The 25,607-nt window shown below is 34.2% G+C and overlaps 3 protein-coding genes across 4 annotated transcripts in view; 1 reads left to right on the top strand and 2 right to left on the bottom strand.

Annotated features, from left to right (window-relative positions):
* Window positions 1-463: 463 nt before the first annotated feature.
* On the bottom strand, window positions 464-4,756 carry LOC105459135 (calcium release-activated calcium channel protein 1-like). Its single transcript, XM_011704904.1, has 2 exons — window positions 3,046-4,756; window positions 464-1,506 (listed from the first exon to the last, which is right to left on the bottom strand). The coding sequence occupies exons 1-2, from the start codon at window positions 3,661-3,663 to the stop codon at window positions 1,015-1,017; spliced, it is 1,110 nt and encodes a 369-aa protein (XP_011703206.1). The 5' UTR covers window positions 3,664-4,756; the 3' UTR covers window positions 464-1,014.
* Window positions 4,757-7,497: 2,741 nt separating this feature from the next.
* LOC105459134 lies at window positions 7,498-9,783 on the top strand. Its single transcript, XM_011704903.1, has 5 exons — window positions 7,498-7,882; window positions 7,997-8,066; window positions 8,613-8,857; window positions 8,939-9,220; window positions 9,387-9,783. Exons 2-5 carry the CDS (start codon window positions 8,061-8,063, stop codon window positions 9,586-9,588), a joined length of 735 nt encoding a protein of 244 aa, XP_011703205.1. The 5' UTR covers window positions 7,498-7,882; window positions 7,997-8,060; the 3' UTR covers window positions 9,589-9,783.
* A 1,151-nt stretch (window positions 9,784-10,934) lies between these two features.
* LOC105459133 (fatty acid synthase) overlaps window positions 10,935-25,607 on the bottom strand; it is a 15,827-nt gene continuing 1,154 nt past the window's right edge. For both annotated transcript variants that reach the window (XM_011704901.1, XM_011704902.1), the window contains 19 exons: window positions 25,096-25,346; window positions 24,502-24,733; window positions 23,713-23,847; window positions 22,550-22,833; window positions 21,446-21,739; window positions 20,992-21,199; window positions 20,734-20,894; window positions 20,067-20,384; window positions 19,370-19,875; window positions 18,835-19,139; window positions 17,727-18,125; window positions 16,589-17,595; window positions 16,158-16,399; window positions 15,136-15,841; window positions 14,051-14,885; window positions 13,257-13,738; window positions 12,876-13,130; window positions 12,535-12,786; window positions 10,935-12,422 (listed from right to left, as the gene is read on the bottom strand). In XM_011704901.1, coding sequence (XP_011703203.1) covers window positions 12,240-12,422; window positions 12,535-12,786; window positions 12,876-13,130; window positions 13,257-13,738; window positions 14,051-14,885; window positions 15,136-15,841; window positions 16,158-16,399; window positions 16,589-17,595; window positions 17,727-18,125; window positions 18,835-19,139; window positions 19,370-19,875; window positions 20,067-20,384; window positions 20,734-20,894; window positions 20,992-21,199; window positions 21,446-21,739; window positions 22,550-22,833; window positions 23,713-23,847; window positions 24,502-24,733; window positions 25,096-25,346 — 7,055 coding nt within the window. In that variant the 3' untranslated portion in view covers window positions 10,935-12,239. The remainder of the gene's footprint in view (window positions 12,423-12,534; window positions 12,787-12,875; window positions 13,131-13,256; window positions 13,739-14,050; window positions 14,886-15,135; window positions 15,842-16,157; window positions 16,400-16,588; window positions 17,596-17,726; window positions 18,126-18,834; window positions 19,140-19,369; window positions 19,876-20,066; window positions 20,385-20,733; window positions 20,895-20,991; window positions 21,200-21,445; window positions 21,740-22,549; window positions 22,834-23,712; window positions 23,848-24,501; window positions 24,734-25,095; window positions 25,347-25,607) is intronic.

The raw sequence follows: 25,607 nt of genomic DNA, 5'->3' as shown, positions 1-25,607 counted from the left end.
AGATTAGTGCAATATAATTTATAATTTATAACAACAAGTATCACACAATACTTTTGTTATATTGAAGTAATTATACTATCCCCGTTTTGCTTACAACGACTCCTTTAATCGGTGAGTGTTTTTGTACAAAAGAAGTTAAGACATAATATAATAGAAACCGTTTATAGTAAGATTGTAACTTAGTTTATGGTAAAAACGAGAGGTACATTAATTATAATACCTTAATTTTTTTTCTAACATAAGTAAGAAATCATGTTTTTTCGCTGAATATCCTAAGCTCTAACGATTTATTTATTGACTAGAAAAATTATGTAAATTTCAGAAAGTGTACATAAAATATAAGTATTCATTCTGACTGCGTGCCATTCGGGGAGCGTGCTATCAGCGCTATTGTATCCTTCTAGCCTTATTTTTCTAATGAACGATGAGGGCAGAATAATACAATAGCACGCTTAACGGCGCGTTCCCCGAATGCAGCCATTGTCCTTCAGTTTTTCCACAAACTAAGTGACGCGATGAAAAAAAAGGATACTATATATATTAGCGATACGACACATGATAGTGACAGAATGATCAAGGAACAGGTTTAAATAAAAATCAAGAGTTAAACCGTATACACACAGATATTATTAAATGCTGGATATTATATAGGTAATATACTAAAGAGCACTTGCTTGTACTGTTGCAATTCTCGACTTGCATGTGTACAGCTATGTACATTTTTATATATAATAAAACTTGACCATTTTCACATGGTCGCGTTTGAAAAGTAAAGTTATTGATAACAAAAATCCACACATAGTGTTCTTTTCTTACGTCACTCTGATTAAAAATATGTTTTTTAAATTTGAAGAAATAGCACCTACTTTTTAAACCTGAGTATTCCTGCCTGCCACAAATTAATTTACATTCCAATTACAATACGATATTCCTATTAGCTTAATACTTGAATGCATTCTCTTTTATTTTTGTATAATTATTTGCGTATATATTAGGGATATTATTGTCTCAAACTTATACGCTAGTTTGCCCTATTGTCACATTGTCCAAGTTCCTCTTTATACTCTCCAAATCTTTCATATCCGACACCGCACTTTCACACTTCTGAACTACTAGAGAGTGATAAAAGTGAACAGCGAATGCGACGAAGACTATGAGCACGGGGATGACTATCACGGTGCTGGCAGTGGCGGCGGTAAAGGAATAGTCCCAGAACTTGACCCAGCAGAGAATAGCCACCTCTACCAGAAAGAGAAACAGTCCGAGTATCGTGGAAAATGCCCAGGCCAATTCGATGAAACCGCGCATCCTCTCGTGGGGCGACTCCGTTATAAGTCGTGAGACTTGAAGTTTACTTATGGCTTCGATATTGGGTAAAAGATACGTGCTGATCATCAACGCGAAGATATGCACGGATACCAAGAAAGTGGTGCAGACGGCGAACATTACAAACAGCCATTCCGGAACCGCGGTCGGTTCATTTATTTGCAGTTCCACCATCGCCACCTAAAAAGACCAGCAAAAAAAAGAGTGAAATATAATTTATTACAATCGTCAGCAACGTAAGAAAATATTTACATTAGATATCGCGAGAAGTGAAGCGGATTAAAGAAAGTGATATCTGCCTTATATAACCATAGATGTGCATGAAGATTACATAGAATTGTCGTCGACGTCAATTTAACCATTTTCAGGAAATGTTGTGTAATCGTGTACAGCCCGCTCTGAGTAAGAGATTTCCAGCAAAACAGTTTTATTTAAATGATTTTCAAAATATCATAACTGATTATAAATTATATTTGTTGCTTGTTTCATGTAAACAAGGAAAGCTATTCAACCGTTATTAATCGAACGAAATTAATTGCACGAAAAACACAATATAATACGTATTTAATTTTATTTAAAATCAAAAGTTTTTATAAATCCAGGTATGTTTATAAATGTAACAAACATATTTTTTCTCGTGAATAACTTAACGTCAAGTAAACAGTGCATTATTAAAAAAATATATGTATAATTAAATAATTAATAGGTATTTACGTTTTTTAAGAATATTATATTTAAAACAAACTTTAGTTTATTTCTTTTTCTTACATATCCTCTTTTTTTTTGTATATTTTTCTATTTATAAATCGTACTAAATATGTTAATTTCAATATAACTCACAAGTATACGTAAAAAAAATATAGCGATTGCAAGAACCGATTAGGGATCTTCTCGTGATTAACTTAAAAATTTTCTTCACTTTATCTTCTTGTGTTTTTCTTTCAGTTTTTAATTTTAAAAAATATATATTTTTAAAATATTTTGATTATGTTCAAATTGAAAAAATATTTGATAATCAAGCGATTTACAAAGATTGATGTAATTAAAAGATCAGAAAGAAGCAAAAAATTGAAAAAAAATCTTAGAAAGATATAAAAAAGATATATGTACAGCCTTGGAATAGCTGATTAAGTATAAGCATGAAAAAACTGAAATATTAAAACTCATAACTACTCATAACTCATACTCAGAATCGGTATCCACGTATCTCAAAACCGGATTGTTCGATCGGTTTTAAACTTTGTGAAAATGTAAAAACGTTCTTTCATTTCCATATTGAATTACAATCAACTTAATTTCTTTAGAATTTAAATTTTAATAAAAGCAAACAGCAAAAATGTATACATTTTTTAAAGCGTGATTTTTAGTGGTATTATTTTTATGACTGTACAGTCATATCGCAGTCATAAACACGCTCGTAAAGAGCGTGAAGAAAATATACTGGTTCGATTTTTTCTACTTTAAATAATTAATTTTTTGCATCATATTATATTATTACATTTTTTATATTATTATTTCTATACTGATCAAAAAGTTCTGAAATATTCAGCTTTAACAAACTGAGTAAAAAAATGTTATGGAGATTTCTAGAGTTTGTAAAAATCTGCAAAAATAATTTACTTTGTACAAGAAGGAAAACTTCTCGCATCCATTAATGGTACACCTAGTTATTTTAATATGATGTATAATATACGAATGTAATTATTGTCACGCGCTCACCATTGCGAATCCACTGAGAAGCTCAGATGTGGTCGCAGTTGCTTTCAGCTTCGCCCTGCTCATGTGAAGTCTCCTCCACGAGAGACTCTCGGGCCCGTCGTGGTCGTCGGTTTCAGTTTGCGAAAACGGTGCCGCCGGCGGCGGCGGGATTTGCGAACTCGCGCCGCACGTACAGCAACACGTGTACGGTGTAGTATTGCCTAAAATGTGGCTACTGGAGTACGAACCGGGATACGGGAGATTGTTGATCGATCTCATGTCCAGTGATACGTATCTATTGTTGTTGTGCCTATTTCTAGACGATAAGACGAGCTCGCTCTGAACGGGGTACAGGGTGCTTCTGGAGCTGTGCGAGGAGGAGAGGCTCGATTCGCTCATCGGGATCTGCTGCTTCGTCGGCAGATACGCCAGGGACATCGGTCTGGATCTCTGTCCACCGCAGGGGAGCCTCCACGCCGAGGATTGCGAGATATCGCTCTGAGTTGACTTGTTGAATTTGCTACCTCTCACGTCCTCCCCCATATCGCTGAGCGAGGTGCTCGTGTTTAATCTCGCATGACCCTGCACGACGGCACTCGGCGTTTTCTCGCTCTGGACGCAATCGACGAGAGCGCTCATCTCTCGGACGACTCTCCGGCCCTTATTCCGCCGGATGGTAGAGAGTTGTACAATAGGAAATCACGACTGTCTCTTGGAATGCTTACGCATTATCATCCGTGTCCATCACTTTCGACAAGATGTGTTGAGCGATTCGATCGGATACTCGAAGGCACACGCTGCAGGTACGTCAAGGTATATGTATTACATCGCACGTATAATTCACTTCTAACTCTGTTCGCGTACAAGTTCCCGTATGCGCGATAATCGCACGATCGTTTGAATTATAAATTAATCGTCTAGACATCGCCGCGGTATAGCGGCTTATTATTATTATCGCGGAACTGCACGATCGAGAGCGTTACATTCCGTTCCGTATCACGTCGTTAATATCGCCGACCGAGCGACGCGCACGTTGTTATCTCTTAGAGGACAGTGCTTTAAAGCGCGGTGAAACGTGCGGCGACGGACGCGGCGTGTGTGTCTGACGCGCGCGAGCATCGCGGAAGACACGCGGAACGGCCGCGAACCTGTACTCCGGAGCTCCGACCGAAGACTGAAGGATCGCCTGTGCCAAAGTACGGACATGACGTATCCGTCTCTGAATCATAACAATAGTATTAATTACCTTCGAGCCATATCTGCGACATAATAACCGACCGTGTGGCCTCCCGCACGTATCCATGTGCAATTGTGTGACGGTGCGCCGCGCGATTCATCTCTCACGTGCTCGCTAAAGAGGCACCAATGTTGCGGCCAATGACGTTTATTTTTCCTGTCTTTTGGAGCGATGATAAGACTACGATTGCAAACGAGACACAAATTCGCGAAACGTTGCGAACTGCGAAGCGCGATGAGTTCGCGCGGAGGCTCGATGCCGGAAGACATATAAAAGCGCGGAAGACGCGCAATCATGTAAAATTCTTATCTCGCGAATTCCTCCTAATTATCCGTTGTCGAGCTCTCCTCTTCAGCGGCTGCGACATTGGGATTGATTATACCGCCAGCGTCGCGACATTAGCATAAGAAAATCAGTCCTCGTACGGCGCGGAATAAACTGCGGTATATTATTTATGAAGAAGCCTGGATTCTGACAGGCGGAATTAATCACCTATATGCCACGTTGCTTTGTACATATATGTTAGCTACGTGATCATCGGAATATGCGGAGACCTGGTATAACACATTCGTTGGACACTACGTCACGTTTAGTAGTCATTTTACTTTTTTTTCTGTATAAGAGGGGATTACCGCGGAGCTTTAAGTAGTAAAAACTCATGATTATGATTTCCCCAAGATAATTTTGTATTCGAACGGCGTCGGCTCATTTGTCTTTATCTAACGCAGGATATTCCGATGGCTCATCACGCGCTGTTATAACGCGTCTAACGTGCGGAGAGATAAAAATTATTATTATATTTTTCTTTTATGATACCAGATGTTTTCTACATTTCTATAATATAGATACCGCGATTTTGATTTTTTAACAGACCTTTGACAAGTCAGCTTGGGATCTTTTCTCGGCAATGTCGGAAAAAAAGTTATTTCTTATCAATTTTCAAGATTAGATATTTTCACAGCTAAAGTAAAATTCGATTGAAGAAAAGTTTTAAATTAATCAGAGAATATGATTTCGTTATCTGTTCGTTATTTTGAAACACTTGGCTCTTTCGACAGTGAAAAACTTTTTTTCAATCTTTATAATTTGAGTATATATATATATATATATATATATATATATATATATATTATCAGTTAGAACCTATTAAATGATTTAATAATTTAGAAAACTAAATTTTCATTCGAAAACACATTTTTCAGTCTATGCTATTTCAATAAATTACCATCCGTGAAAAATCAGATAATCACGACTTGGTGATATAATGCGTACCTGCGGAAGTGTATAACATGTTCCTTCGTATATACTAATACAACGAAAATCATTGCAGATAACAGCAGCGAGATAATATAATATCTCAGTGCAGTAGTATTTGTGCGAATAATTTTATACGACGCGCTGACATTCCGCAAAGTAGAATTAATGTATCTCGCAAAGAGAAAGGTTTCCCGATTCTCTGCCTTTCACGCATCGACCTTTTGCAATCAAACTGGTTTTAGCGTAGCGATTAACAAAAATATTCGCTGTATAAACTGTGCAAATACGCTTTTGTGTCACATCGGCACGATGTTTACATTGTGTTTCTTAATTAAATTTCTTTCTTAAGTGGCATGTACGTTTTCTTTCTTAATTAATCAACTACTCCAGCTATATATAGAATGATCGCTGTTTTCGAAGTTATTTACAAATATTTTTTCTTTCGATCTTAAAACACTTTTAGCGATGAATTTCTTATATATGCATATGCAAATACTTTAGATATAGTTTGGTAACAAAATTAAAATTATTGCAAAAATTGAAGAACAACAAGTTACGCAATCTGTGTGTCTTTGAGTGTATAAAAGTTACGTGGCCATTTGCGTGACGAAAATGCTGACAAAATCCTGTAACAAACGCGACAAAATCATATACGTACAGCACGAACGGCAGAATTGAATATTATGCTATTCCAGAGTTTCGTACACGCGTAAAAAATATAAATATTTTTATGAATAAAGTATATATTTTTGATATGTTCGAACTTTTAATCCTTAATGATAGTACATTTTTTTATTGATTAATAATTAATTTGATAAATTAATGATATTATATTTATCAAGATATGCTTATCAAGATTTTGCTAATACTTTCAGAATTATTATATAAATGTTATACGAATAAAAATATAAATATGTTATACTCTTAACATATAACATAATAAAAAAATGTACAGAAATATATTTATAGTTTAAAATCATATTTATTATATAAAGCTTATTATGTATACCACAAATATTTTATTCTTTTCTAATATAACACTATGAATGTTAATATACAAATGTTTTATGATTTTTTTTACGTAACGTTTAAATACTGTCCATATAATTAGCTCTATTATTACTGTAATTTTCAATGTATCTTTGTTACTATTTGATATGAGGTAAAAGATTGAAAGACTTATTTATCATCATTATATCAGATACGATCTACGGCCTACGCTATGTAGATACAATAAAGCTGAAGTGTTTTTCCACTTGCATCTGATAATCACATGTGTCTATTTTTTTTTATTATTGATATTGAAAGATGTACGCATTGGAAGCCTGAGATATCCCGCCTATTATGATGATTGAAAAGTTTTTTCTCTCTTAATTAGAATTACTTCAGTATTGATTCGTATTAATTTTAATATATACAGCTGAGCAAATCCGACCTGATTTATTATTTATTACCACGGTGATTTAAATTGAACTCTGATTTTATATATATGTATATATAAAATATAATTGTATTATAGTAATATAATGTAATATATCTAATACAGATAATTATAGCAGTATAATATATACAACCAATGTTATTTTTACATATTATTTATATATATAAACACATACAATTAACACAATATCCGTATAAATAACGAATTATAAATTGTGTTAGAAATTATAATGCATTGAAGTTTCTGCAGAATTTCAGGTGTGAATTAAGAAATCTTTCGAAATTCTTCAGAAATAGAAGAACTGTTCAATTCTAATTGTAAGAATTTTTTAAAATAGAGAAGACAAAAGCAAATTTGTCATAATCGAATCTTAATTTATATAATATTATGTTCGTATACATTATTACTCTTAACTTCCCCTCTTGCGCTTTTCATTCCTTTCCCACTATTCGACATTTTACACGTGACTACGCATGCGTAGAGTGTCAACGCCGCGATGCGCGTGCGCTTAAAGTTGATCATGCGTACAATCACAATTTCTATTCTTCGCAGTCTTCGCTTCGCACGCGCGATCATATGGCGAGTATGCGGAGCGATGCGGAGTAATGGGAGAGCGGTGTAGGGGAAGCAGTTAAGAATAGCATACACAGACTCGACTGGATTCGGCTGTATAAACATTGCGATACGGTGAAGACCGGGGAAGGGGGAAGTAGTTCGGGTGGATGAGCTTGTCAGAAGTCGCGAATTTTTTGAAAGAGTTTCGAGACCTTGCAATTCATGGCGCGACGATTATAGAGTGACAAGAAACGCTAAATCGTAAATAATAGTACCGTCTCTTCATACATATCTTCTCAAGGTGAATGTGACACAATTACGGCATACACCGACGCGACGCTCGTCCGTGGTCTGCGAGAGACGTACAGGTTAGCGTCTAACCAAAGAGGATTCATCATAATCGTTTAGCGTAGTGTTTATTTACCTTCGACTTCTATAAATAGAGAGCAAACGTCATGCTGATATATATGACATCTCTGCAGGTAGTCGAGCGATACCCTGGATCCACGAAAACCTTTTCCAAACGTACGGCCAAGTACATCTCAAATGACAGTAAGTGAAATAATGCGTGTCGTACGGAGTAGGATAATTATTAACATTTTTCAATCACGTCAAACCGGAATTATCTGATAATTCTGTGAATTTTTTACAATGCGTTTTTATGTCCTACATACGAGCTACGTTTCAATTACCATTTCGTCTTGAAGTAAAGTCTTAATTGTCTTATGATAATGTGACTTCAAATCATTTTGGCAAATTTGAGATAACGATATTGTACTAATTCTGTTATAGTTAATATTAGCAAATATATGATACAACCAACTATTTTAATATTCCAAAGGCTGCTATAAATAGAAATAGCCATGCAAAATATAAGTATTTTGCTCAATAGTCTAATATTATATAAATTAAAATTTTTATTATATTTTCACTATACTTATTAATTTTATCACTAGTTTTATGTACAGTAATTTTTAGCAGCATGTACCAGTGCAGGGTAGTGCAATTAACTGCATTTGCTTATATATTGTTATAAAGAAAATTCTATATTGTTCTGTACAAAACCCTTTCTCATTTGTATATTTGTTAATTTCTTAGAATACCATGGGTGGAGCACACTTATGTACACCACAATCCATCTTACAACAGATGATGAATCCACAAAATCCGCAACAGCAACAGATTGGACAATGGATGCAAATGCCACAGGTGCCACCAATAAGCATTCCATGGAGCGTTCCAGGGTTGCAGCAATCGGAATTGGTTAGGTTCACCGGAGAAACCAGCTCTGGACCAATACTTCATCAAAAGAGAAAATTAGAAACGTCAGACGTTGTAGATATGTGAGTGCCATACACTTTACACTGTGTGTCTACCAATTGATTATCTGGCGAAATATTGATGACATGTCGTTTTTCAAGTAGACGTCGAACAAAGCAGTTTATAACAGAGGAAAAAATAGCTGCACATTTCAAAGGTCTGCACATTAGCTCCAATTATGAATCCGAGAATCCGGTACCATCGACTTCCACTGTTCACGCATCATCTTCCTGTCACAAGCAACTGGATATGGATCTAGATGTCGACGTAACGAATACAATAAATGGCGAACAAACGAGCAAGCTACATCCAAGATTAGTCCTTTCAGAAGAACTCAAGCGAATGCAAGAGGAACCGATTCTACCATCGACTCTTGTAACTAAATTGTAAGTATAAATTAGTTGTATTATGATTTGATAAAAATGCAACGCTTTACATTTGAAAGAGAGAGAGAGAGAGAGAGAGAGAGAGAGAGAGAAAGGGGGGGCTGAAAAGAAGAAAAAATATATAAATGTTTTAGGAGTTAAATCTGGTATGTTTTTTCTCTTTCAGAGAGAGGCCCTCTATGGCTCTGGTCCTTTGGGAACCACCAAATAGACATCTTCGTATCCTGCCAACGAGAGATACTCCAACACCAATCCCAAACACATCCGATGACAATAACAATAATAATAATAACAATAACGACACTATTCCCGATCTAAATAACGTATTATCCAGTGCCACATCAACATTTGAACCAATGGAATTATGAGAATTTCTGGTTAGTACAGCACACTTTATCTTCATATACATATATTGAAAACGAAAAAAATATAAATATTGTACTCTGAAATGGAAAAAAGTTTCAATAATCTTGCAAAATGTAAAGTAGATTAGAATAAGGGATAAAAGATACATGATACGTGGTTTCTCTCCTATTGTAAAATAATCATTTGAATTGATATTACATTTGTGTGTATTTGAAACATTTCTGATATATTATTTTCATTCGATAATCATAGATTTCTTGTCATTTTACTTTGTTATAATTTTGCTATTTAAATATGATACCTCTTTTATTATATTGCATTCTTTATCGTATATTATTTTGTTATAATAAATTTCTTATTTATATCGTTTATGTAATAAATGCACGAAGGAAATTATTGTTACAAAGAGATATGTAACTATTATATTTACTGAAATTATATTACTGAAATAATAATTGAAATCGAAAAGGATAAAAAGCTTACATATGGTGTCCCAAAAATACTAAATATTCGTTTAATGATAAATTTTTTGACAAATTTATAATCCATTTTTCTTCAACAAAAGTGATGTAGAAAGGTTATCATATATTTATTGCAACTTTTTAGTCTTTTATATCATAGTTCCACAATTTAAAATTCTATTGTAATAAATTGAAATGATAAATTTAGTTATCTATTTGACTCCCTTGAATTTATTTCATAGGAAAATTTAAAAAAAAATTGTTTTTCAATCACTTATATTTCGGAAATGATTGATTCTTCGACATTATTGTCGACTTCAAATTGGTCGAAAAATTTATCAAACGATATGTAATGGATTTGGGATATATTTGCACTGTAAATTTGCTATTTTTAATGCCATACTTTTTATTATAAAGCGATATTTAATCAACAATTTTTTAATGAAGATGATTTCGTCTATTCTAAGACCATTTCGGGCCGAGTTTTCTTTATTCAAATATCTTTCGTTAATTTCTTCATCCTTATTTTAACGGCACAAGCACAAAATAAAAAGCCCGTTTGCGTTTTCTTTTATAATCATGCATTGTTTTTTATTACGTAACAAATGTTAATAATAGGAGAACAATGCAAGAAGAGTTTAAAAATTATAATTTAGAGAAATATTGACGATTTTTTTATATAAAGATTCTTAGAATAGAGGAAATTAATTATATATCACTTACAATTTTTCAATCTATATTTTGCATGTAATATTGTGAGTGAATGGAAAATAATGATTAAAAAGCGAGATAAATAAATGATAATAATGATAATAAATGTAATGAGCGTTTATCATGAATGATTGGACACGTGTATTAGTTTTGCATTAAAATACGATTATGATAAGAAAATTGTAACCAGAATTTTAATACCTTTTTCTTAATATTAGAACAAGTAAACCATTTCAAGTTCACATTATTAATTACCTTATCCAGCTAGGCTACTTTATAAACAAATTTCAGGTAATTATCTTTAGATTAATTTTTGTCAACGGTAATGAATTATTCAGCAGATGTTAGATCTTTTCTTACTATAATTTGACTTGTAATTAGTGAGTGGTATTTTATAGATTATAGTACAAATATTTGAAAAAATATATTTAATAACACAGTCCAATTTACTGTATTTCTTGAGAGAAGCAAGAGAAAATTCAATATTAGAAATTCCACGGATTAATAGAATAGAATAGGCATGCCTACGTAGAAAATAAACTTTATATCAATTATTTATCTATTTATTTTTTAAATTTAATTTCATGTTAACTTTATAACAATTTTTACCCTGCAGATTAAAAAACCTACATCACCTACGGACTTTTGCCGATTTTAAATACAACTAGAACTATAAATATCGATATGAACATCCGAATTATCCAAAATAATTATCCGTTTACTCATATCGAAATATTTGAATTATCTCTTTGATCTAAATTTTAATATCCAAAGAATTAAATCCAGGAATTTGAATCTAAATTACAAAATATTTAACAGAAAATTAATTGCAAAATTTAATAAGCCAAAATTGATTAAAATTTTGTGTAATTTTACACATGCACACTTAAATACACTCAATATATAAAAAGATTCTTTTATATTTTGTATGCTTTTATAGTAAAAATAAATATATAGTGAAAAATAAAATAATTATTTTTTTATTTTAATGAAAGAATATTAATTAATTTACATGATCTCAAATTTAAAAAAACAGCTTGTTTGATTTATAGTGATATCTTATGTTGTATAGAACAATCTGCTAAAGCTAGTTAAATAGAAAAATTAAATTTGTGCTAACTTAGCAGTTCCAATATTTATAAAATACAAAAAATAAACAGTATTTGTTTTATTTTAATTACATTTTTGTTGTACATAACTAATCAAGTTTCGTATATTAATTTTGTAATTAATTTTTTATTTCTTAGTGGCAGAAGAAGGAAAGAAATAAATTCAAACTAAGTATAAATTTCACATAGTTCGGATAGTTCCGAATTTGAGCAATGGTTAATTCGGTGAATTAATTATTCGGATATTTGAATATTGGCAGATAATATTTACAGCTCTAGTCCAAACTCGGCACAAATATACGTACACATATATATATATATATTTTTTTTTTTTTTTAAGTTAAAATATATTACACGGCTTTAGGCCGTAATTCAGGTCCTTGTACGTTCTTGTTGATCGTCGCATTCGAATGGTCGATCTTCCGTTAAAAGTTTTCTGAATGCTTTCGGATCCTGCAACGGTTCGCCGTTGATCGCTGCTATGACCTTGTCGCTGTCTAATATCGTGAGATGGTTGCCATCGATGTAATGCACGTCCACTTTGTCTCGCGTGATCTGAAAAGTTTTTTTATTGCTGTGTTATTAGATATCGATTGCGGGAAATTAAAACCTCGTATGTTCTTAAAATGTTAAATCACGAAAGCATAAGCCGTATATACTAATATACCTTGCGTAAGCCATAATCTTCTTCAGTCATATTGACAATTTGTAGTGTAGGTTTCAAAAGTGTTATAGGCGTTCGTATCTGTCCGAAGGCTGACAAATCGTATTTTCGCATAGCGCGAATGTGCATATAAATAGTTGTACACAATGATTTCGTATCTTCGGTGGAAAGCGGTATTATGTTGTCAGGAAGATGCGAAAGGAAAACGTCTAACTTCTCTTTCCACGTTTTACATTTCTCCAGATCTAAAAGTAACTGTAAAAAGAATTAACATATATATTATTAACAACAAAACCAGAATATGAACTCGTAAAAGTATTTTAGCAATTGACAGTAAAATTTACCTTTCCACTTGAGGCTGATTGTAAAGTATCCATGATAACAAGCAAGACATTATTTTGAAGTTCTTCGTCTGTAGTAGACGGCATAAATTGCTCTATTATCGCTTTCAATAGCTCCGGAGCACCATCGATAAGCACCAATCGACCACTTAAACCTCGTTTTTCCAATCGCTTTACTAATTCGAGGGCAATTACCGAGCCATACGAATATCCGACAATAGTGAAACCTCTTTGCTCTTCCGCCTTTGGTAAGACATACTGGAAATTCAAATGAAATGTCAGTACGCAAAACATTTTTTTGGTTTACCGAAAGTATTAGTTGAAAGAAATATCGAATAAATATTTCATTTTATTTATCATTCACGTTCTTTTACATATACGTACTGGTAAAAGATGATCGGCGTATTCTGGTATAGACATATGATTAGGCCAAGTATTTATCGCTCCATATTGCAAGGCTGTTGCAACAGGTCTGATCTTTGGCGCTAGTGGACTAAATATCTGTCCGTAGCCCTGTACACCCGGCAGAAGGAACACTTTGATCTTGCGCGGATCCATCCTGCTCTGTAAGTCCATAGAAATCTCGGTAGACAACCCCTCGTGGCCCAAAATTCGAACAACCAGCTGTATGCCAGATATTTCGGCTGCCTGTTTGTCAGTCTGTTGAGTTTGGGCTTTCTCACGTTCCAAGTCATTATCGCGCATCATCGTCAGTTTAGCGAAGTTCAAATTGCGGATGTCCGGCGCGGTGAGGAAGATATCGAACTCGCGTTCCAGTGTTTGTTTAATCTCCACAGCCACCATCGAGTCCATGCCGAGTTCCGCCAACGATGTGTTCTGAGCCACATTCTTCAAATCTTTCAAACCTAAAGTATCAAGAGATGTAATTAAATATCGATTTATTATTGATAGTAATGTGTATTTTTTTTTAACCACGACGCAGTATATCAATAATCTAATTTTCTTCCATAATTTTATCAAGGTCTACATATATCCGATGGGAATAATATAAATAATAAAATATACGATTTTTCATTCCAGAAATATTGATTCTATCAGCAATATATTTAAACAGTTGTGAAAACACAGAATTAATATCCTCATCTGCGTAATGTTTATAATTTTCCCCCCTTTTGATTTTGTTCTAGGAGATTATTCTAAAATAACAACAATCTTACCCATTATACCCAACACTCGCTCCACAACGTTGGCACCTTCACGAGCACCCACACACTTGTCCGCTACCACCATACTAGATACCACTGTGCGATCTTGCAACAAAAAGTTTTCCAGCTTCTCAAGGCAGGAAGATATCTTTTGTTGCAAGGTACCGCCAATGACAAGTTCCTTGTTGTTGTCCTGCTGTTCGGCGACGAGGCCAACTTCGCCTATCGCGCCCCATTGAATAGCCAGTGCCGGTAGACCGTCCGCTGCTCTGCGTTCGCAAATTCTCTCCATCACGGAGTTAGCCATTCCGTAATTCGTTTGTCCAGCGTTCCCTCGCCCGCAAGAAACCGAGGAGAAAACTACAAACTGCCGAAGTTGCTTGCACAATTTTCTAGATAACTCGTCCAGTACCTTCGTGGCCCAAGCTTTTGCCTTGAAAGACTCCTCGAATGATTCTGGCGATTGGTTCTTGCAGATGCTGTCCTTCAGCACCACGGCGAGATTGAAAATGGCGTCCACTGGGCCCTGTTTTTCCGCTGAGTTTAATATAAATTCGCAATCCTTACGATTCGAAGCGTCTGCTCCCGTGATGATAAGCACGTTCACGCCGTAAGATTTCCATAATTCGACTTTCATGCGCTGATAACCCTTCTTTATTCCCGTTCTTGATGTTAACACTAAGTTTTTGGCACCTCGGAGTACCAACCAATCGGCTAATTCCAATCCGAAACCACCCAGTCCACCCAGGATGAGATAGGTTTTATTACTGTCACAGTAATATCGAGGATCAGCAAGAATAGGTTTCTTTTCGAGAACCTTTTTTTCATCGCAAACTTTCAAAAGTACCTATAAAAGATATAACGTATCTTTATTAATTTTTTTTAGTTTTTAGCAGACTTTGGTATTTACTTTAACAATAAATTTAATTTTTTTTTTTCGAAGCTTGAAAGCATTGTTAAGTGATTTAAAAAATTTTATAGAACAGTTGAGTGTATAAATAATAGTACGTGTAATTTGATCGTGTACAAATAATTGTATGATAAATATTGACAAAATTTATGGTGAAATTATATATTGTCCTATTAATTTTTTTTACCTTGCCTATGTGCTTTCCAGCCGACATATATCTGAAGGCCGTTTCCAATTCGTCCTTTTCAAAAACTTTTCTAACAAGTGGTTTGATCACTCCATTTTTCAGGCCCTCATTTAACAAACTATGCAGACATTTAATTTCAGTATTTTCTTGCTCCTCTGCAGAGAAAAGCAAATTCTCGAGCAAAATCCCGTGGAAACTGACCTCCTTCAAGAAGATCATCATTCCCAAGGGATTATTTGCAGCGAGATCAAATTTGCCGATCTCTAGGAAACGACCGCCCACCGCTAGACAGCGAACCGACGCCTGAAGTTTCTCTTCGGCTAACGAATTTAAAACAATGTCCACTCCAGCGCCGTTGGTTCTTTGAAGTACCATTTGCTCGAAACTGGTGTCGCGCGAGTTGCCAATATGATCATCCGGAATCGATGGGAACATCTCGCGGATGAATTTACGTTTTTCAGGCGTTCCCACAGTGGTGAACACCTCGCAGCCTTCGTGAAGTGCGAGATGTATCGCCGCCTGGCCGACGCCACCAGTGCCAGAATGAATGAGCACCTTGTTACCTTTCTTCATCTCGCCACGTTGATACAGCGCAATATAGCATGTTGCGTACACGCATGGCACGGTGGCCGCGTCTTCCAATGACCAATTGTCAGGCACGTACCAGCACAAGTTTCTGTCAGGTTCAATGATGTTTGTTATACCTCTGAAAATATAAATATATATTGATTGTTGAATTTCTAGGATGTTTTAGAACGCATAAGCGATATTTCAGAGAAGATATACAATAAATAATTTTCTTCGTCTTTACAAAATGTGAATTATTATTCTATAATATCTTCCCTATTATTAATATTATACAATAATAATTCACATTTTGTAAAGACGAAGAAAATGCAGCCTAAATTTCAAGAAAGGGAGAAATGCATCTATTTCTACCAATATCATATATTCGGCTATGTTAGCTCATTGTTGCAGCAAGCCCTTCAATCATATACAAATGTAGTTAATAAAAATATTACTTTCGAGGGCAAAGACCCATCACGCGACGACCAGCGGTATCGACACCAACATACTCCATGCCGACCGAGTACTCGTCGAATCGGCTATGTACTACACTAGTATCCAGAATAAGTTTTCCTGTAGCCATCATGACATCTCTAAAGTTGAGAGCCGCGTACACTACACGGACTAGATCGTCTTTATTAGTTTCAGAACGTATATTGCCCTCGATCCAACGAAGTGAGCTTAAATCGCCAGGTATCTATTTTCCACAGATATACCCACGAAAATATAGTAATTATATTATATAATTTTTATATAAAAGTTATATCGATTTATATTACATAACTATAATATAATAATAATATAAATGTACGTATGTACGTACATCTATGCAAAATATTTTATGATTATAATGTATTATTACATATCATAAGGTATCATTACATACCGTTTGATCAACATACGCATGACGAACAAGCTTTGATTGTAGACTCGACAACGGTTGATGTCTATAGGAACCCCATTCCTTTCCAGGTCTCAATACGTTGATCGGCAAATCTAACTGAAGCTGTTCAAAGTATAACGGATTCTGTAGAGAAAACTTAGGGGCTTCGATATCTTGTATCATCACGCTTCTGATCATTTCTCCACCCGGTTCCTTTCTCAAACAGTTCACGAAACCTAGCAAACCACTTTCTAATTCTCCCTCGCCGACGAGTATTATCCTCATGTTGGTGGTCCCGTCTTCTGTATCCATGAATGAATTCAACTTCTCGAGCCAGGTGAACTCATCGTTGTTAACATGGACGACTTCCGTTTTCCTGCTAAGCTGCTTCTTTTTCTTTAAAAGTACGATGGTCTCTTCGCCAATACTTTTCTCTAAAATCACATCTAAGCCATGTTTCGAAAGATTCTCGAGCTTGGACGATCTTTCTCGTGTCAATACGAAACCGCCGCTTTTCAGTTTCGGTAGTATCTGTTCTAATTGGTGTTTCTTATTTTTCGACAGTAGTTCGATACCGACAGCGAACAGAATATTCTCTTCTTTGGACACTTTATCAATGTCTACGCAGATCACATCCGAAGGTAACGAGTCAAAACGATTAGATGGTGCTGACAAATGTATCTTCGCTTGAATTAAAGGCAAATCAGCCAAGATCTCAGCGAGCATGGGTGACATTAATTCACTCGTCGTCACATTGTCGGAGTCGTCGATCAACTCGATGGTCTTTACGTGAATAGCTTGGTGATATTCGAGTGCGATATGAGTGGACAATCTGATTGCCTCCTTCAGTGATACTTGTGCTCTGTCGCGATGAGCCACGAATTTGTATTCTTCGAGGACCGGGTCGCCGGATGTTAGTCGACGAGGTATGGCCGTAGCCCTGACACCACGAATTTCGATTCCGCCTGATATTATGGTTGCCCACTCTTTGTACATATGTACGGGAAATTCTACAACGAGAAATTGCAGAAATTTATATATGCGTAATTATAGCGGTTATATCGCTTGTTAGTGTAAAAAATAACAAACTTTATGAATATTTGCACAAACAAACTTGGAAAAAGGAAAGATATACACTTACGTTTGTCTTCTGAATTCTGATTTCGAATTTCTTGCTGATGAAGCTTGGTATCAATCACGATCTTCTGTATTTTCGTAGGTACATATAAATTTCTCGTATCTATTCCAAGAATCATTATCTGCAGCATGTTGTCGAGGAACGTTACCCAATTACCTGTCCAAGCAATGTGTCCCTTCGTCCCTGACATTGATACGCTTTTTAAGGAACGGAAGGCATCTGAATATTGATAACCCCGTAATCTTAGCTCTTTATAAATATCCTTAGTATTCATCACTTCCTCTTCGTCATTTTCTGGCAAAAGCGCAACAGGTACTTTTTCTTGCGCAGGATTCTTCACCATTCGAATCGTTCCAGTCACAACCGTAGTACTACCTTCCGATACTTCGAATCTTCCAGTGCCTGCAGAAATAATTATTTTGATTAATTAAAATATTATAAAATGTTAGAATATGAGAAAATATATAAAAATATATAAAATAACAAAAAAGTTATGTATATTTTTATAAATAAAATAATATTATGTGTATATTCATCTGTCTTAAAATATAAATTGTTTATGAACTTTGAAAGAAAAAATGAATGACTGGTGTGTCTCTCTTTCCTCAGATTAATTAGTATTAACATTGAATATAAACGTCTAGTAACTGTCCAAATTCAAATAAAAGATTTAAACAAATTATACACGAGATCAATTAAATAAAAAATAATTCCAAATAGAAATTAGTGTTTAAATTGAAATTGAAATTAGTTTACAAAAAAAAAATGTGCCAACATCACACGGTTTTCCCAAGGGGTCACCCAAGTGCTAACCGTGCCCAACGCTGCTTGACTTCAGTGATCAGAGAACTGAATAGTTTCAGCGTAATAGGGAAGTTGGCTGATTGCTTGACTTTTATTTTGTTAGGTAAAACAATTTTATCTGGTCTTATGTCTCCAAAAATTGTTTCTGATATTGAATTGGAATATTGTAAATTATTAAATGCACATATGTAATATAATATGCATTTAATTATATGTAAGTTAAAACATGTCAATATATAGTGACAATGATTATTAATCACAATAATACATCATATATATTTTGTCTGAATAAAAACAACGAAATTACCTTTTTGAACCATTACTGTTAACTGAACATTGCCTTCTTTCGGTATATGAGTAGCGCGCACAAAAATGACATCTTCGAAGACGACTGATACCTCTGTATACATTTCCGAATGCAACATACCCATGGTCTCCCAAATCATAGCAAGATATCCCATAGCAGGTATCAAATTTTTCCCATCAATAACATGACCGAGCATATACTCATACTCCCCGTCTGTCGCCGACAAAGTAATAGTTCTCTCTCCGGAAGTAATCTTCTTTTGCATCTTGTACGACGTTACGTACCAGTCGTCAGAATGTTCCCATCTTGAAGGAGATTAAATCATTTAGTTTATTATCCTAATCTCTCAATAAAGCACAATGGGGATTCCTAAAATAATTTTCGTGCAAACTTTCTTTACTTTTCATTTTTATTAGTTGGCACTTTATGCGAGTAATGATCGATCGAAGAACGATTAAATTTTGATAAATTGAGCGAGAAAAAAGTTTTTGATTTATTTCGGACAACCGAATATTTAGGATTGCCGCAAGCCTACCTGACAGAAGGCGAGATCATTGGAGTACCACGGCTAACTGGATATTCAACGGGCGGATAGAGTTTTGCAATATCCGGTTGCAGTCCCGTGTTGTAAAGCTTGCCGATTGCTTGCAAAACAACCTCAACGTTGTCTCTGTGACCGCGCTGGGTGAGCGCGATATTCGTGACTCCCGGACCGAGGGATCGTCTGAGGATGGCCTGCAGAAGACCGTGGGGCGCGATCTCGATGGTCACCGCGTCCTTCGGGATCATACGCGCTGTTTCCTCGAATAGTACAGGACTCAGAAGATTGTTGGTGTGATATTCGGCAGATGACAACTTGGCGGACGCAGTGGACCATTTGTTACGTGGTACAGACGAGCTCACCCATTTCCGGCTGCGTGGCTTCGGCTCAGGTATTACCTCGGTCAAATAAGCCAGAAGTTTCGGTCCGGCGGGCGCGATATAGCGACTGTGATAAGGTATGTTGCTGCACGGCACTTCCTTCGCGAAAATTTGTTTAGCCTGTTTAGATATACATCAATTTAGTTAAGACATATATCGTTGCATTTTAACTAACATGCTGGAAGTTATTTTTACATCATTTTGTTGAAATCTCTCATTTAAATTTGTTACAAGTTCATATACATCTATATTATATTTTTTATACAATTTAGAAGAATTTTTTGACCAAAAAATCGGTATGTTAGACAAACCTGTAATTGGGCGACAAATTCCTTCATAGATTCAGCAGGTCCACTAATAGTGCTGCTGTCCGAACTATTATGACAAGCCACTTCGATGTCAGGTGGGCACATATCTTTGACGTCTTCGTAGCCGAGACCGACAGCCGCCATCGAACCGAAAATTACTTTAGTTTCGATTGACGCTAAACCTCTCGAATACGCTGACAAGATCATTTGTTCAGCAGTGAAGCATCCATCTGCGTAAGCGCAACCGAGTTCTCCGACAGAATGACCAATAATGTTATCCGGCACAATGCCTATCGATGTGATAAGATCGACTAGACCAATCTATAAAATTTTTATATTACTTCAAAATAAAATAAGGAATAATAAAAAAAACTTTTTAAATTTAATTTTACTTGATTTAATTTGATTTTGCTTGAAATCTTAATTATAATTTTTTTAATTTATATACTGTAACATCTAATCCTAACTAATTAAATATATATGATTTTTAATATAAGAATATTAACATTTTATTATTAAATTTAATTTTTGTTATATTTAATTGAAAAATTTTTATTTCTATTTATTAATGTCAATCATTTTTTTTTAAATTGACACAATAATTCTTTCGTTGAGTATATTTTATATTATTAAAGAAATGATGTAAATGTCATGATTATATGCAGCTCACCTGTACTGCCGCGATACCCACAAATGAATTTAAAATATTATCGAAAGTACTTTTGTCTTTATTTGTCAGTATATTAATAATGTCTACACCACGCGGTCGTAAGACGGCGTCACATTTCTTAACAGCTTCGGCAAAGACAGGGAATCTCATTAACTCGGCACCTATTTAAAATCAACAAATATTGGGTAAACAAAAAGGAGTAAAATATAATTATTTCCTTTTTTTCAGAAATTAAAAAAAAATGAACACAATACGTACCCATGCCAGGCCACTGGGATCCCATGCCGGAAAACACAAACCAAATCGGTCTTGCGGCTCCCAAATAATTATCTATTTCCCTTGCCGAATGCTCCGCCGTCTTTGAGCCGACTATCGTGTATCCTCGATACAAATGTCCTTGGATATCGTCAAAGTGAATGTCATGCAGCAGGCGATTATATTCAACGTCTACCGAATGTTTCTCGATCTACGAAGACGAAAATTAATTTTTCCATTAATCTACAACGAATATAATCGATAGTGAATCAAGCATTGTCGCACTGTCGATTTTTTCTCTGAAGAAATTTTATGATGTCGAATTATATAGGAATATACTTTAAGATATCATAAATTTTCCAATTCCAACATTAATGTATGATTAATATATTTTATACATTTTTCTGCATTATATTATTTTTTTCAACATTTTAGTTCTTCGTTGATTTTTACTTACATCGTCTAAGAATACTTTAATAGAATCCTCTGTACGTCCAGATACTGTTACGAGTCTCGGTAAATCATCAGATGGTGCTCCATTGTTGATCTTCTTTTTCGAATTGGATTTCAATATGATATGGCAATTGGCACCTCCGAAACCAAAGGAACTAATACCCACGTAACCACCGTCCCAAGGTGTTGATTCGGTGATGACCTTAAGCCTACCATCTTCGAGAGCTGTCAAACCTTCTCGTGGTCGATTATAATGCAAATTAGCTGGTAATATTCCGGTTTCCATTGCTAATAGTACCTATAGTAAACGTTGCAATTTAATGCATTAATGTAGCATAAACTTATATACTTCTTTTTTACTTTTTTCAATAAAATATTTAAATATTTGCAATATTGGCAATAATTTTAATTAGAGTTAAAATGAATTAGGACTAAATATAATTCATATTTGCTACTATTCGGATAAATTCAACTTTGCAGAAAAACAAATTTTTGTCATTTCAAGATTTCAATAATGTTAAATTTATAAAAATTAATTATAAGATAGTTGTATTTTAGTTTTCGCTGCAATAAAAAATGCAAAAAAGTTAGATGCCAACGTCACACGGTGTTCCCAAGCGGTCATCCATCCAAGTATTAACCGTGCCCAACGCTGCTTGACTTCAGTGATCGGACGAGAACTGGTAGTTTTGGCGTGGTATGGATGTTGGCCGATCATTTGTATCATTCGAAAATAATTTTAACTAATTTTAAACCGGAAGAATTTCCATGAGAAATATAAATATGAATCCAATTTGCTAGAATATTCGCGAATATCCAGAAAATTAATTCGTTGAATTGTCCTATTATTCAAATAATGATATCTAAACTATTCAAATAATACGAGTCTTAATATACAAAAAAGTTGAATTTATCCGAATTGAATAAAAAAAAAATACCTCCTCTACAAGAAAGAGAACACAAAATGTTTATCATCTATGTCATTATATACATATATAAATCGTTAATATTTCTTTGTCAAAATCGTAAAATAATTAATTTACTTTTCTTGTTTTAAAAATTTTCGATAAATCTTAATGTAAACGCAATATTTCTTGAAAAAAGTCACCTTGGCAACTTGACATAGACCGCTAGCGGGTTCTGCATGACCTAGACTTGACTTAACAGAACCGATGAGCAAAGGAGTAGATCTGCTTTTACAGAAGACCTTCTCGACCGCGAGAAGTTCCTCAGGATCGCCGATTTTGGTACCAGTACCATGGCATTCCAGATAGGACAGATCATTCGGTGACAGACCGCAATCCTCGTAGCATTCTTTCAGCAATGCGTACTGCATCGCGCTCGAGGGAAACGTGATGCCCTGTTCCTTGTAACCGTCGCAATTCGTCTTGCCTAGAGATAAAAATTACCGAAGAGTTAGAAACTTTGAATAAAAAACTCGAAAAAATAGTTGCTTTTGCTTCGACTTCTTTCTTTAAAAGTTTTTTACTTCGATATACTTTTTTTAAATTTGACAACTTTGATGCTATATTATTGTTCTAGAATTCAATTTTAGCATTTATCCAAAAGATTTCTGTAAAGATAGCTGTAAACAGTCAAAATGTAGTACAATGACTATAAGCGGCGGTCGTTATAGATATACACTACTGCTTATAATTATTCGACAGATATTTTATACTTTATCCGATTTTAAAAGTAAGTGTTTCGTTAACATAAATAATATTTTATTAGAATAATTGACGCTGTTTTTGTATATTGATTATAATTGTACATATTTTAAATTTAAATTATTGAGTTAACATTTATCAAACTATCTCTATCTTTCAACTGATATTACATTAGATACTTCTCGTATTTCTCATAATTTCGTTTTTCTACAACCTGTGGTAATTATATATTTATAAATAAAACAACGAAATAATAGAAATTTTCTAATGTATTCCCATCATTTCGTTTTTTCATTTCATTCCATTATTTTTATTTATAAACACATAATTACCCTTACAATTAGTCTCAATAAGCACCAATACAAGAAGGATTTTGCTTCGATTTGAAATTATAAAGACAAAAAAATATTAAATAATATAGCTATTAAACGTTTTAATAAAAAATGATATTCTATAAAAGATATTCTGTATATTTTTTTTAGAATTTTGGTTAAAAAACCTTCGGTTTTTTTCACCGTAAAAAATTCGTTTTTACTTGCTATTTTTCTCGGAAGTAAAAAAAAATTTATTTTTTTCATCTCTAGTTTTTCATTTCTAGTCTTACCATAGACTACTGTAGCGTAAATTCGTTTCGCGTCTTTCGCTTTCTGTAGGTATATAACGGAAATTGCCTCGCTGCGAACATAGCCATCCGCGTCGGCGTCAAATGCTTTACTGCGGCCATCAGACGATAAAACTCCTGCAATTATCACAAAATATATAAAAATAATCGTCCATTATATATTAAATTTTTTGTATAGTATACAATAAATTCTTCTAATTCTAATACATTTAATCTTACTTTATATTTTCGATTTATTGTTTCATATAAAAGAATCGAATTCTATGTACATGTATAATTAATATTATAAATATCAGAAGTTTATACTTTTATCATTTCTTTTTCGATAATTGGTATCAGTAATAAAAAAATTTATTGCATTTTTTTATGTAAATCTGTTTGTGAATTTATAAAAAATATATTTTAAACAACTTTCGAATACAATTGTACAATTAAAACATAATCCATTGGATTCATCGTTAAATATGTGACACATTTTGAAGTTTTAATAAGATTTCAATTTTCCTCTTTCGATAATTTTAAGCTTCATATATAAATATATTTTCTAAAATATATTTTACAAATATTTTCTTTAACATGACATAAAATGTTTCTTTGCAATAAATTTAACTTGATTATTAATCAGAAAATTTTTTGATTAATAATAAATATAATTTTCTTCTTAATTAGGATTCTTTATAAAAAATCTTTACAGTGAAAGAAATGTGTTTTCATTTTTTTAATATCGCGTTCATACTGAATCGTGCAGAAAATATGATCGAGGGATTGTACCAAGACGAGCAAATTGCAGCGACACGTAGGGATGAAGACATAAATTCGACCCGCCCACAATAGCGGCATCGCATTGACCTTCTTGCAAAGAACGATAAGCATGTTCCAACGCGATTAAGCTCGAGCTGCAAGCGGAGTCCAGAGTGTAAGATGGTCCAGTCGCTCCTAGCCAGTAGGAAATCCTATTCGCCAGCATGGCTCTGCTGCACCCGGTAATTCCAAAACCATTTACCTAATTATAATCAAATAAATTAAAAAATAATTTTTTATCGACATACACATTATCGTTTGGTATCTGCGTCAATTTCGTGTCAATTCGTTGTCTTTAACATTTATAATTTTACTTGAAAAATTTTTTTTACATTTTACTTTATCCTGTTTTAGCAAGCTTTAATAATAAACAAGCGAGTACGTGTAAATTTTCAAAATCGGAAATATAAAATTTTTGTCACATTCAAAATTTTTTCTGCATTCAAATCTAAGTTAACGAAATAAATCACGATTCTTTTTATTCGTCTAGCTATCTTTTGTTACTGTCGTGCGTTAATTATAATATTTTGTTAATGATCTAGTTATTCTTGTTAAAGAATCTACCTGTAATTTTTCGTAAAACCAAGTCTTTTCAGATTCCGAAAAACACGCGCCTACGAAAACGCCGGTTCGTGATCCACGTAACTGCTTTGGATTAACTCCCGCATCAACGATGGCCTCGTAAGCATGTTCCAGTAACATTCTGCACATCGGATCCATAGTATGGGCCTGTTTGAAGTGGACTCCGAAGAATAGCGCGTCGAATTTGCCAACATCGCTAACTTTTCCTGTACGCTGAGGGACATCCGGATGATCTGTTTCGATAACCATAAAAACATAATAGTATCATCAGATCAGTATCAGAATCGACTGTGGAATGTTACAAGCAATTAAGATGCGAAAACGCCAATACGGTACAAAGTGGATCTTGCTGTTTGATAATATTAATTATAATATGTGAATTTTACAATTCTCAGTCCAAGCAAACTGTGCGCCGCATAATCGTCGATCTTTCAAACTCAGCTCCAAACTGAATAGTAATATCACAATTAAATTGCCAAAACAATCCAATAATT

The sequence above is a fragment of the Wasmannia auropunctata genome, unplaced genomic scaffold, assembly GCF_000956235.1.
Source record: "Wasmannia auropunctata unplaced genomic scaffold, wasmannia.A_1.0 LD334208.1, whole genome shotgun sequence".
Lineage (NCBI taxonomy): Eukaryota > Metazoa > Arthropoda > Insecta > Hymenoptera > Formicidae > Wasmannia > Wasmannia auropunctata.
This window is presented reverse-complemented; position numbering and strand designations above follow the sequence as displayed.